This window comes from Garra rufa, chromosome 1 (assembly GCF_049309525.1).
Source record: "Garra rufa chromosome 1, GarRuf1.0, whole genome shotgun sequence".
NCBI classification, from domain to species: Eukaryota; Metazoa; Chordata; class Actinopteri; order Cypriniformes; family Cyprinidae; genus Garra; species Garra rufa.
The window spans coordinates 57,602,099-57,616,642 of record NC_133361.1 but is presented as its reverse complement, the minus strand read 5'-3'; the positions used below and the strand labels follow the sequence as shown (position 1 = coordinate 57,616,642).

The 14,544-nt window shown below is 36.9% G+C and overlaps 1 protein-coding gene across 1 annotated transcript in view; it reads left to right on the top strand.

Moving 5' to 3' along the window:
* Positions 1-14,544, top strand: part of ern1 (endoplasmic reticulum to nucleus signaling 1) — a 29,537-nt gene that overhangs the window by 12,578 nt on the left and 2,415 nt on the right. Inside the window, exons 5-20 of the mRNA XM_073843250.1 lie at positions 99-171; positions 1,498-1,620; positions 2,844-2,945; positions 3,046-3,307; positions 6,046-6,124; positions 6,910-7,075; positions 7,438-7,553; positions 9,029-9,217; positions 9,847-10,105; positions 10,216-10,306; positions 10,805-10,994; positions 12,245-12,344; positions 12,490-12,689; positions 13,274-13,421; positions 13,505-13,632; positions 14,273-14,396. Coding sequence (XP_073699351.1) covers positions 99-171; positions 1,498-1,620; positions 2,844-2,945; positions 3,046-3,307; positions 6,046-6,124; positions 6,910-7,075; positions 7,438-7,553; positions 9,029-9,217; positions 9,847-10,105; positions 10,216-10,306; positions 10,805-10,994; positions 12,245-12,344; positions 12,490-12,689; positions 13,274-13,421; positions 13,505-13,632; positions 14,273-14,396 — 2,350 coding nt within the window. The remainder of the gene's footprint in view (positions 1-98; positions 172-1,497; positions 1,621-2,843; positions 2,946-3,045; positions 3,308-6,045; positions 6,125-6,909; positions 7,076-7,437; positions 7,554-9,028; positions 9,218-9,846; positions 10,106-10,215; positions 10,307-10,804; positions 10,995-12,244; positions 12,345-12,489; positions 12,690-13,273; positions 13,422-13,504; positions 13,633-14,272; positions 14,397-14,544) is intronic.

The window sequence follows — 14,544 nt, the reverse complement described above, 5'->3', positions numbered from 1 at the left end:
GTGAAACATTGAAGGTGCTTTCACCAAAAGGAAAAGGTTGTATGTGTAATTTTGGATGGAGTAACAAATATTATTTCTAATACTTGGGGATGTTTCAGAAACTGCCGTTCACCATTCCTGAGCTGGTCCAGGCATCTCCCTGTCGCAGTTCTGATGGCATCTTATACACGGGTAAGAGATTCTCTTTCTCAGTGATGTAATTTGTGAATTATTAAACTTTTGTAATTATTAATTTGACCTTTATACTTAAGTTCTGTTCAACCTATTTTCACTTTGGTTTTGCTAAGTCAAGCATCACTTGGCTTGTAATTAAAGTAAAGATTCGAACAAACCAATACCATGATTAGTAAACATTTATTTTCAATGTGATTAGACTCCCTGTGGGTGGGTGGATGGATGGATGGGTGGGCACTGTGGGATTGTTTCATGATCTCACCGCAAACACCACAAGAAGATGTCTGTCTGTGCCACCCTTTCTTAACCCTTTGAGGTGCAAATCACAAGGCACAGCTATCTATAATGACACCCAAAGGAAGAAGGCCAAATACTGATTAAATTAGACTGCAGACAGGCCTGAAAGTTAAACAAAGAAAAATAAATCCTGTTACTTAATCTCTTTAAATGAGACATCAGCATTTAAGTTCCTGTCTGTACTGAATCTTATATGTTAAATATCACAGTGTAACCCACAGGAAATAGCCTTGTTTCACTCTAAGCCACGCTTGTTTCCACGTGTAAACATGTGGTGTGTTTGAACTGAAGTGTTGATGTCTGTTTACACATCCTGGAGAGAACATTTACCCACACTGCATCAGTTGTCTGTGGACTTTTGGTCCTTAAAATGATAAGGGGGAAATTGAAACAGGAAAATACGAAGCATATGGGAAAACCCAGCACTAAATATGTAAATGCTAAATATGTAAATCTTTTATGCAATAATTTTAGATTATTAATATTGTACAGAGTTTGTAGTGCAAGGTTTTGAAAAGCACAACTTTTCTGTTTTAGCGGATGTCACCAAACCCAAAGTTTTTCACCCCTTCCTCTCTAGCTAATCAGCTTCATTCTTTAAAGCGATTCCAAAATTAGTATCTGTGACATCTGAGAGAAAATGGTTATCAAGACATAAGCCAGAATATGCATTTACAAATACACCATTTCAAGGGTGTTGTATATGTTAACACGAGACTAGTGTGATACAAAGACAATATTTAAGGTCATATGAATCCTTTAAAAAAACACAAGCCTCGCTTTTCTTTTCTTTTTAACTCTCCACAATATCTTGTACTATACTTCCATTTTAAGTCCAGGTCTGTACACAGTTTTTGTTTTTTCAAACTGAAGAATGAGTCTATTTTATATAGTAGAATCACAGATGCCACACAAAGAGCTAAAACTGAATTAAACTTTGAATTGAATGTGAATCGACCATTTACAATTGTATGCTGATTTGTGCTTGAAAACATGAAGGATTTGTTTATGTTTGTTTGTTTGTAGGTAAAAAGCAAGACGTGTGGTATGTTGTGGATCTGCTAACTGGCGAGAAGCAGCAAACACTGACCTCTTCGTATGCTGAGATGTTATGTCCTTCTTCATCTCTGCTCTACCTCGGCCGCACTGGTAAGGGCCAAAACCTGTCCTTGATTCTAACTTTAAATGAGAACATATCTGTGCCTATATGAGCAGAAAAACCAAAGATCACTTTAGGAGTAGTAGCGCTTCTAATCAAAATTATGAATGCTGTGTTACTTTTACTGGAGAGTATTCATATGACGGTATACATTTTTACAAATCATGATCAATTGTTAAAGTTTCATCAGGATTATCTGTATTATCATGGTTTTGAAAAGCATTGAAATAAATTGTTTTGTTATGTTTAATGAACATTTAAATCAGTCCACAAATAAATTATGATTTACAGACTGCTGAAAATGCAAAGTTTTGCATTTAACGTGACAGAACGTTTATTGTTTAAAATATTAATGAAGGCTGTTATGAGTTGGAGTGAATCTTTAAATTAAGTTGAATAATTAAAATTACTTTTTTACTAGTCAGGTATATACAACACTGTCCACAGCAACACTGTATTTTTGTTTCATACAAAAGCAACTGGCCCATTTCAACTTTTCAAAAATGATTGGATTAAAAAAAGATATGAATGTCATTTAAGTATTTATGTTAAGGTAATCTTGCTGCACCCTTTATGCACCCATTATGTCTTGCATAAAGCATAGGCATGTTAATACTCATTCTCTAAATATTCATATGTGCATAATATATCACAGTTGCATGGGTACTACAAAGACAAACTTCTGCATTTGTTTCCTTGGTCTCACATGCTTCATTGCTCTGTGGCAACAACATGTAACCTGAGACAGACTCTTTAACACACTAGGGATTATTAATATTCATTATGCATTCAATTCTGTAATGCACATTTATTATAAGATACTTTTTTTCACCCCTGTGGTCTGAAGAATTTTTATCTTATGCATGTTTTCGGAGGTTTTACACTTTTTTTTTTTTAAACGGCCTATAAGCAGGGGTTGCATTAGTACAATATACATGTTGACTTGTTCATGGAAATCAGCTACAGTGAGTTTAGAGAAATGTAAACAACTGTGGCAATATGTTATCTAGAATTATTAACAGCTCACAGTAACAGTATTGTGCATATTAATTAATGCGAAAAACTATATTACAGAATATTGACACACATCTGTTGGAGTCAATACACATCTAATGCAAAGACTTAGTCAAAACAACTCTCTTAAGATATTCATTGTTGATCTTTCTAAGTATGAGAATTACAGTTTGCTGATCTGCAGATTGTTGTCCCTCAGAATACACAATTACTATGTATGACACGAAGAGTAGAGAACTGCGCTGGAACGCTACTTATTCAGACTACGCTTTCACCCTTCCAGATGATGACACCAAACACAGTGAGGCATCAGCCGCATTGATCTTTATAAATTTGAAAACCCTTTAATTTTTTTTTTTTTTTTTGTAGCACAACATAACATTGTTTTCTGTGTTTGACAGATATGGCCCACTTTGTGTCCAATGGTGATGGCCTAGTGGTGACCGTGGATAGTGAGTCCGGAGACGTGCAGTGGGTTCAAAACTACAACTCCCCTGTGGTGGCGATCTACATCTGGCAGCGTGAGGGCCTGCGCAAAGTCCCGCACACCAATGTTGCGGTGGAAACATTGCGTTATCTCACTTTCATGTCGGGAGAAGTGGGGCGCATTACACAGTGGAAGTATCCATTTCCTCGGGAGAAGAAAACCAAAGATAAACTGATGTAAGCAGTTTATTATGTTGATTTTCTTTTATGTTTACATTTTACATTTAGACATTTAGTAGAACCTTTTATCCAAAGCGACTTACAAAAGAGGACAATGAAAGCAATCAAAATGAACGAAAGAGCAATAACATAGTTATTAGTGTTAGTGTTAGAGGCCTAAAAATAGATAGAAAACAACAAGAACAGAGAAGCTAGTGTTAGCTAGAATAATAGTTAATAGTTAGGTAAAATAGAGGGTGCTAGAGTTAGAGGGTCAAATAAAGATGGAAGAGATGTGTTTTTAGCCGATTCTTGAAACTGTTCTGATTTAGTTGGGCAGGTCATTCAACCAGTACCGTACATTTAATGTGAAAGTCTGTGAAAGTGATTTTGTGCCTCTTTGGGATGGCACAATAATGTGCCATTCACTTGCAGAACGCAAGATTCTAGAGGGCTCATAAGTCTGAATTTAAAGGGACTAGTTCACCCAAAAATTAAAATTTGATGTTTATCTGGTTACCCCCAGGGCATCCAAGATGTAGGTGACTTTGTTTCCTCAGCAGAACACAAACGAAGATTTTTAACGAAAACCGGTGCAGTCTGTCAGCCAAATAATGTGAGTGGATGGGCACCAGACCTTTAAAAGTAAACAAAATCATGCACAGACAAATCCAAATTACACCCTGCGGCTCGTGACGATACATTGATGTCCTAAGACACGAAACGATCGGTTTTTGTGAGAAACTGAACAGTATTTATATAATTTTTTACCTTTGATACACAGCCACGTCAATCTGTCATGAGCATGAGTTTAGCATCAGGCACTTTACATGTGTACGCGCTCTGGCGTAGTATACGCAAACACGGGAAACTTTCTGTCGCATGTATACAACACTCATTGTGGGTATAGCGGCTATTCAAAATGGTAATTACTTGCGCTTATCCTGATTGATCAAACCGATTTAAAGCTAAAAGATTACGTTTACTTGCGCAAACTCATCCAGGACTTTTCACAGATTTCCACTTAAGGCGTTTGCGTATACTACGCCAGAGTGCGCACACGTGTAACGAGCTGGATAAAAAGCTTGTTTCTCGCAAAAAACGATCGGTTCGTGTCTTAGGACATCAATGTATCGCCACGAGCCGCAGGGTGTAATTTGGATTTGTCTGTGCATGTTTTTGTTTACTTTGCCCATCCACTTCCATTATATTACTGGCAGACTGCACCGGTTTTCGTTAAAAATCTTCGTCTGTGTTCTTCTGAAGAAACAAAGTCACCTACATCTTGGATGCCCTGGTGGTAAGCAGATAAACATCAAATTTTAATTTTTGGGTGAACTATCCATTTAAGTAATGAATTTAGGTAAAGGGGTGCAGAGCCAGTGGTGGTTTTGTAGGCAAACATTAATGCCTTGAATTTTATGCAAATTGATGAAGAGGGTTCCTTTTCGACTCATTAAGAATTAATCTTGCAGCCGTATTCTGGATTAATTGTAAAGGTTTGATAGAAATTGCTAGAAGACCTACCAAAAAAGCATTGCAATAGTCCAGCCTGGACAGAACAAGAGCTTGAACAATGAGTTGTGAAGCATATTCTGAAAGAAAGGGCCTTATCTTCCTGGTGTTGAATAAAACAAATCTGCAGAACCGGGCAGTTTTAATAATGTGGTCTAAGAAATTCAACTGATCATCAATTACAACTCCAAGGTTTCTGGCTGTTCTTGAAGGAGTTATGGTTGATGTTGCCTAACTGAATGGTGAAACTGTGATGAAACGATAGGTTTGATGGAACCACAAACAATTCTGTCTTGGCAAGGTTGAGTTGAAGATGATCCTTCATCCAGCAAGAAATGTCTGTTAGACATCGTCGGATCATCAGGATGGAATGAGAGGTAGAGTTGAGTGTCATCAGCATAGCAGTGATATGAAAAGCCATGTTTCTGAATGACAGAATTTACATGGCGACACCACATGTTACTCGCATTTAGCACTTGGTGAGCTCAAATTTTGGACCCTGCATGCATAACTGAACCTGCTTGTTGCATCTCCAATATCTAAGTCACATCCTCTCTGTGTTTGTGATGTGTGGGATAGAACTGATTGTAGAAATTCAAAGATGCATAGCCTGCATTTCCAGTATAGATTAAATACTTAAATGCCTTGATAGAGAATCAGATGAGATACCAATGCTTAGGTCTGACTGAATGGAACTTCAGATGCACAGTTAATAGCATTTTAAAACCCTGATGAAAAAGGTTCAGTAAACTGTTTAAAAGTAAAAGTAAAACTGTTTTCAGTAAAAGTTTAATTTCCAGATCAGCTTTATGTGTAGCATATGCGATTCTACAACAGAAATTAATTCTGACTCATTCCTCAGTTTGCAAAAACAAAAATTGCGCATACAGTCCTGCATTTAAAATGGAAGTGTATGGGGCAAGACATTCTGGAGAGTTTAAAAGAAATATTGGTATTTGTACTAGACAAAAAGAGTGGTATGTAGCCATCCCTAGCTTTGAGCAGAAACTCTCTGTGGTACAGTGTTTAGCAGATCACTTTATATATTTCAGTAACTTGGGTAAGATCAAACTCCACACAATACTACAGATCTCTTTGTGTGAGAGTTGTTGTTATTTTGTGTAAAGATAAGCCATTGTATAAAACTTAGCAGTTCTATGACAGGATGTTCAGTTAAAGTATGTAACTGTGGAAAGCAAAATATGAATAATTAACTTTTTTCCTTTTTCTTATTCTGACAGGTCCACATTGTATGTTGGTAAACACTCCAGTGGCCTGTATGCATCTCCTTCCTTGGTGCATGATGGAGTTACTGTTGTGGTGAGTGATGTCATAAACCTTTTTCCTCATATTTTTATATGTGGTTAGATTAACTGTGGACTGTTCTGAAGTTACACTCATAACTTCAGGGTTTGGGATACAAACACAGTATTTAGTACCTCAGGTAAGGTCAAGTCACTTGATGAGACACTGTCATCTAGTGGAAAGTGTAGTCAGAGATATGAAGTTATTAATGGGCCGATTCAGTGTAAGATTGGCCTTTACCAAATGTGTGGGAAGAGCACGTATACGACATAAATGTACTTTCCAAGTCTCACTATAAATAATCACATCATCAAGATGCTGTGTATTATAATTCATTTTCATTACTATTTTGGCCTATTAAGCTCTTATTAAAAGAGTGTAATTCTTAAAAAGGCTACAGAATATATATATTTTTTAATTAATAATTTTGTTATTTAAAACAATCTTTTCTTTGATTATGGCGTAAAAGGTGTTTAAAACCACAAGTACATGTGTTTTTCTTTTTCTTAATCATTTTCTTTCTTCTATGTCATTAACCAATATAATTTTTAGATTGTAGGCAATGCAATGTCATCATGTTTGGGAGTTGGAAATAAAGTAAGAGTATCCCACTTCTGACTTATTATATTTACAGTGCTGCAGTAAAATTTTTGTTGAATTATTGATTTTTTTTTTTTTTTTTTTTTTTTTTTAGTATATATTTGGGGGGTTTTAGGCCCTAAAAAGGCACCAGTTCTGAAGGAAATAGGAAGGATTGCTGCTAGTGCATGGATGCTCATGACTAAGTGTGTGTATTTCAGCCTCGTGGCCGGACGTTTCCCATGCTGGAGGGCCCGAGTAACCAGGACTCAAGCATTGAAGATGACCAGGAGTGTGTGATCACTCCAAGTACCACAGTGAAGTTCAGTGCAGCACTGAAAGAGAGAAACCGTATCAACTTCATGAGGAATTCGCTGCTGCTCATAGGTACCGCTTACTGCACACTCAAAAAGATCTGCACTCAGAGCTGTGGGAATCATGCAAAAATGAGCCACTCTTGCCCACTAGTGGAGACATTCTTATAGCAGTTGTAACTCCATTCCAGGATTTTATGCACCAAAACAAATGTTAGTAGTAAAGTCACTACATGCCTTTTTAAAGAAATGTGGTATTGTAGAAAGTTGTGAATTGTGTGTGCTACAGTGATCTGTTTGCTGAAAATATAAACATTGTGTTCTTAATTATAGCATAATTGTTATAAATATTAACCCACTTATGTGCTCTACCATGTTGCCCCACTTTTAATAATATATTAACATTTTGCTCACTGTAATGTTTCTCTTGTGCAGGTCACCACGAGACACCACCTGATGCTCATACTAAAATTCTGGAGAAATTTCCAGAGAGCATCCCTCGTCAGCATATCAACGTCATTCCCCCTGCCACAGAGAATACCATTGAAGAGGTGAAAACATTATCCACAAAGCACACCTGACTGCAGTGCTACTGGATGTGTTAACTTACTGTTATGTAATAGCTATATCAATTTCTATGTGTAAAACCATAAAAATGACAGTAAATAATAGCAATGTCTAAAATCTAAACACCAAATAAATTACTTTCATAGTGTGGTTTTAGATAAGAAAGGGGGCTTTTAGACCACATTATTATTGGAGTCATATGTCCCTGATAGTTTAATTAAAAATAACATGTTGTAGCATGACTTGGAAAAGGCATATGACACTACATTGTAATCAACAACAACACTAAAACCACCTGCCAGATATTGTATAGGTTGCCCTTTTGCTGCTAAAACAGGTGTGATGCATTAAAGCATGGCCTCAACAAGATTTCTTAATCCTGTCCTCTGGTTTCTGCCACCAAGACGATAGCAGCAGATCCTCCAATTTCTGTGAGGTGGGGCCTCCATGGATGGGATTTGTTGGTCCAGCAAGGACCAACAAATTTTTGGAGGCCATAGACACGCTTTGAACTCTTTGTCATGTTCCTGAAACCATTCCTCAACAATTTTTGCACTGGGGTTGCAGGAGGCCACTTACCGAGTGTGTAGCTATCACTTTTTGGCCTTATTTTTTCTGCTTTTAACACATGCATTTCAAGTAGTGGCTGTTACTTGCCACATACTATTTTCAACTGTTTGACAGGTTGTAATAATATAATTGTGTCCGATCAGTGTCCGATAAGTGTAAAGTATTATAAGCTACTTATTGCATTTTCAGACATGTGGATTGTTTGCTTTGTTGTGAAACAGGGACTTAAAGTGTTTTACAATGTTGTGTTTTCTTCTTTGTTCAGTTTGCTTTCACAACTTTGTATCAGAGTGTGTTTATGCAAGTCACATTTATGTACGATTGTCCTTTCAATTGCCAGAGCTGTGGAACTGTGAAAATGTTCCATATAGTGTCATTCAAGAAATTAGCTCCATGGCCTTATTGTGCATGTAGCCATCATTCCCGCTCTAATTGAGATTAGAGCCTGTTTTGAAATTGGAGATTTTTTTTTTTTTAAATGAAGGGTTGCAGAAATTAGTACACCCTTGATCGTATTTAATAAACTTGTAATATTCTAGTACTTAATATTCCATCCATAAATTTAGGTATATTATTCTGACCCTTCTTGGCATTGAATTGTCAAACCCTCCTTAAATGCCCTAATCTTTAATGGGGAGTATTGCTCAACTTGCCTCTACAAAATGCAGCACAGGTGCTCAGGAGTGTTAATGCATAATGCAATTTTTATCACATAAGTACAGCAGACTAATCATTTGTACACTTGTCATGTTGCACAGATCTTACCTTCTTACCTTTTGTAAGCAGAATTTTATTGTTTGATTATCTTCATTTGGCATGAAATTGTTAAAACTGTTTGGTTGTATTTGGGTTTATTGCCATATCAAAGTGTGTTCTATTTTTTTTCCAGAAAGTAAATGAGAGTGGAATGGAAGACAACAGTCCTCTGCCTCCACCCGTGTCATCCCTGCAGGAGAAACCCGGCCGCATCCCACGTGTGGAGACTCCAGTGGACTCCATGCTGAAGGACATGGCCACCATCATCTTCTGCACTTTCCTTCTGGCTGGTTGGGTGGCCTTCATCATTACCTACCCTAAGGTAAACAATCTAAATTTATATTCAATACATTCAAATATATAACATAATGAACGTCAGGTCAAAAATCCTGGCTGGCATGATTTACGTTCCATATAGACACAGTTTTTAGATAGATCATCTGAAACTATTGATGAGCTTGATGTACTAGAATCACCATCAACCTAGCTAGCTGTACCAAAATAAACATTCTCCAAATGGAAGTATGAACTAAACATTGCATTTCCATTATGCCGTGAAAAAGTCACACTGAAACACGTCAAATGATTCCAAACATGAAAATAACTTGCATTCAGACACAGCATTATACACAAAACGTATAACTATGTTGAGTGAACTGAGTGAAGGGAAGGATGGGTAAAGGGAAATAAGTGGGTAGAAAGAACAAATGTGAAGGAAGGACAGGACAGAAAAGATCTTTACCACATAATCAATTAGGTAGGTTGTGAAAACTGATCCCATTCTACATTTATGCCTAATATGGCCTTTCTTTACTGTTCTGTCTACTAAATAGCATAATGTGAAGTCATTAAAAAATAATGCTAGCTAAACTTGTAAATCTTTGGTTAAAAAGTGTCTCCTGTACAAGTAATTTGTGTTTTGTAATTTGTAAAGTGCTGTGTTCTGATCAGAGTGTCCACAAGCAGCAGCAGTTGCAACACCAGCAGTTTCAGCAGCAGATGGAGGAAAAGCTGCAGCTCCTGCAGCGGCAGCAGCTCATTTTCCAGCCACCCACTGATCTGCCTCCTGACACTGACTTCCTAGAGGCAGCCCGTACCCGCTCTGAGAGCTCCACCCACAGCAGTCCCAACCTCACCCCACGAGCATCCAACCATTCCAACATGTCCCAGTCTGAGATGGGACATTCAGCTACTGAGCATGAGGATGCAGGTTAGGGCTGTTATCAAAATGATAATTTCTAGTAATGCATTGCCATTTAATCTCATTTTTTCCAAATTTGCCTATTGGATGACTTCAGTTTTCATATATTTTAATTTCAGAGGAAGAATGCAACATTGTCAGAATTGTAAACATCACTTTCAACCCTAGAGATGTACTTGGACATGGTGCTGAGGGAACTATTGTATACAGGCAAGCTACATTTACATTTACTCATTTAGCAGACGCTTTTATCCACAGTGACTTACAAATGAGAAAAAACAGCAAGCCATTCATCATAAAGAGGCAAATGAAGAACCCGTAATACAGAGTTTTAGACATTTGTTCAAAATAGTACAGGCCAGAATAGAAGGGGATTGAAGAAAAGTGAAAGCACAGCCATCTCTTGAATGTTGTAAGGGATTCAGCATTCTGGATGGGGTTTGGAAAGATTATTGGATTTTGTGCCTCTCTGTGATGGTACCATGAGGTGTTGCTCACTTACTGATCTCAGGTTTCTGGAAGAGATGTAGACTTGAACTGCCCTGCCTAAAAATGACAAGGGCCTGGAAGAAGTTGTGCAGCATGCTCTTTTGGGAAGGGCCTGATCTTCCAGAGATTGACCTTTGTGATCACAGACATTATTTTTGGTAATTTGCTTTCATTTTTTTCTGATTCAGAGTCTATAGCCTTCTCTCTGTATAATTTCAGAGGTCAGTTTGATAACCGTCCAGTGGCTGTGAAGAGGATTCTCCCAGAATGCTTCAGCTTTGCCGACCGTGAGGTTCAGCTGCTGCGAGAGTCAGACGAGCACCCAAATGTGATTCGTTACTTCTGCACGGAGAGAGACCGTCAGTTTCAGTACATTGCCATTGAGCTGTGTAGCTCCACACTACAAGAGGTATGACAAACACCACAACATGACATTTCAATTTAAATATTTAAATTAAATATTACAATTAAAATTAATTTGAATGTGCATTTCAAGTGTCAAACAAGAACACACACTTCTACTATCACTGACTATTTTTCATGTCTAACACATATGTGATGCAATCTGGGAAAACCTGTCAGATGTCGCACTGGGTCATTTTCAGGAAATTCGAAAAATAGGTTGAATGTAAATTTAGGTTTCAAAATTAGGTCATTCAGTTATTATTCTATAACATCGTGTCTATCATCTTTGAAAATATCTTGGCAAAATTCACTTGTTTAGTGCAGAAAAATATTGATTTATTGCAGAAAGCAGAAGTAAAATCTTTTTATATTAAGAGTGCGTGGTGGACCACAAAAACAGTTATAATATCAAAATAAACCAAGTAACCGCCTGTTATGTGTAAACTATGGCACATAAAGTTTTATTTATTTTTATTTTTTTTTTTAATATTGTGAGATGGCGGAGCGCAACGACGCAGTCAGAAGTACTACTTAAACGATCTTACTCGTTTCAATCTGCTCAAATGTCAGTGGCCAAAACGATTTTCACATTCAGAGATGAAGGATCGGATGATGAAGTTACTATAGAGGAGGAGTCCGATGACAGTCTGTTTTATGCACCATTCGAACAGTTGCGTTGCGCTCGCTTTTCTAAATGTAAACTACAAGGTACAGTGTTCTTGCTATCTAAACATACATGGGGTGATCAAAAGTTCAAAGACTATGCCCATGATAAACAATGGAAAACAGACATTAGTCTGTTTGTTTATGCAGTAGAGCACTCCTGACTTGACAGACAGCTCTCGTTAAACCTGTGAAATTAAAGTAAAAAAGGTAAACTAAAAAAGGTACAATTTCACAATTTGTTGGGTTTTCGTAGATCGCATCACATATTAAAAATGTATTAATGCAACCCTAATAATTTACTTCAACTGACATGGACAAATCCTGGTGATCATGTTGTCCAGCATGGTTTGAGAATGTTCCTGTGCTCATATGTTTTATTTTAAGGTGTCCTTGTTACAGTGTAATTTCCTGGAGCAACTTAAATCTTTCCTACAATGTTCTGTTTATTTTCAGGTGTAGATGAAAAATACATTTTGGTATATTTGGGTCATGCAATGCTTTGTTTAATATAAAATATAATGTAGTTTCTCTTTCACAATGCTTTATTTTTTAACTAACCTGTTATGTTTTTTTATTATTTACTTTTAGTACGTGGAACGAAAGGATTTTAACCGCCATGGTTTGGAGCCAGTGACACTGCTAGAGCAAACCATGTCTGGACTGGCTCATTTACATTCTCTTAATATAGGTAATCATTATCAGCAACATCTGTAAAACACTTTTAATTAGTCTGCATTTTTAGGTGAAATAATCAGTATATATGAAGTACTGTGGGGTTTTTTTATCTGTTTGATACTAGTGTTAATAACACTCAGTTTGTCATGGGTTGATAGTCCACAGAGATCTGAAGCCGCACAACATTCTGGTGTCAATGCCAAATACTCATGGGCGTGTGAAGGCCATGATATCAGATTTCGGCCTGTGTAAGAAGCTGGCAGTGGGCAGACACAGCTTCAGCAGGAAGTCAGGGGTCCCAGGCACTGAGGGCTGGATTGCTCCAGAAGTGCTCAGCGAGGATGCAAAGCATAACCCTGTAAGAGCTTAAAAATAATGTCTGTTTGCTTTGGTTTTAACAGAACTAAGAGAATGAAAAATATTCAGTTTTTTTTTCTGTTCCATATGTTTAATTATTATTTAAACATTATTAAATATATACTGATTATAAATGTTGAAAGTTAATTAGTTATTAAAAAAAATTGCTAATCTTTTAATGTTCATTTATAAATGTACTGTTGTTTATTGTTTGTTCATAATGCAATGTTCATTTATAATTTGAAATATATTAGTATATGTAGAAATCATTGCAAATGGTCAGCCACACAATACTACGGCACAACAAAACTTGAAGAGAACAAGTGATCAGCTTTATGTAACTTAAAACTGACAGGGAGTAATATATAACAAGGACATGACAGCTGCTCACCAAAGAAATAAACGCAGATGAACAATAAATATTGATTTGAAATTGTATGGGAGGAAAAAGTCAATAGTGAGACAACAAACAGTTCTGCAGTTTAGCTGTCATTATACAGGAATACATGTTTGTCAGAATAAAGTACTCCAGAAAGCCGTGTCAAATGTCAGTAGTTTCACACCTTTTCATCTCTGATGTTTCAGACCTGCATGGTAGACATCTTTTCTGCAGGCTGTGTGTTTTACTATGTGGTATCTGAAGGCCACCACCCCTTTGGAAAGTCCTTGCAGCGGCAAGCAAACATTCTGTTGGGTGCCTACTCACTGGACCACTTAGAACCTAACAGACATGGTAGGACGACCAGCATTCAAAAAATGTCTGAGCTCATTTTGGGGTAGTTTATCAGATTTTTGATCATGTCATCATTTTTGCAGAGGATATTGTGGCCCGAAACCTGATTGAGCAGATGTTGAGTATGGAGCCAGAGAAGAGACCCTCAGCAGACAGAGTGCTAAAACATCCCTTCTTCTGGAGTCTGGAAAAACAGCTGCAGTTTTTCCAGGTTAGTCAGTCAGTGATCCTTTATATAACCAGGATAAACCTGGTCTTTTGCAAATCTTTTGCATACAGTGCCTTGCCCAAGAAGGCAGCAAAAGGAACAACAACAAAGTAACAATAAAACACCAAATCATCTAAGATCATTTCTACTTTTTTCTGTAAGTTATTCAGAATTCTGTCCGAACAAATCGGTCAGTACAGTATTGGTTACATGACAGTCGTTAAAAGCGTCATGAATTGTTTCTATTATGTATGATTAATACATTAGCACAATACTGCCTGCACTGTAATAGATCTAAGCTTCTTGAATCTTCATCTGTTACTGGCATCACCCACTGTGTGTAAAGGAAGAGATACAAAAACAGAATAGCTATTTGTACATCAAATACAATCAAGTTACATTTTATAGAGATAGAATTTGCTCTTTTAAAAGACACCTTAAATCTGCTTCTTAAATCTGTTAAATATAGAGGGTCAAAAACAGGGTAGATTTGCAACTTGTTCTAAATTTTACCAAATTTTGATGTAAAAACACATTTTCAGTGAACCTCAGGAAACATAAGATATAAGAAAATAATGCAGTTAATGACTGCTTTAAAGTAGTTTTTCTGAGAAACTAAAGTGTTTTTTGCACTGACTCACAGGATGTGAGTGATAGAATTGAGAAGGAGCCGTTAGATGGATCAATCGTGAGACAGCTGGAGAGAGGAGGCCGGGTGGTGGTCAAAGGTGATTGGAGGGATCATATCACAGTGCCTCTACAGACCGGTGAGGACCACTCATTAAATTATATTTTTAAATTTTAGAATTTGTAAATATTTAAACCACTTGCAGTTCTGTCATGATTATTTAGTTTTGTTCTTTATTTGAGTCTTTAAAGTGAAACTCCTATTTCACAAACTATTCAAATGCATAT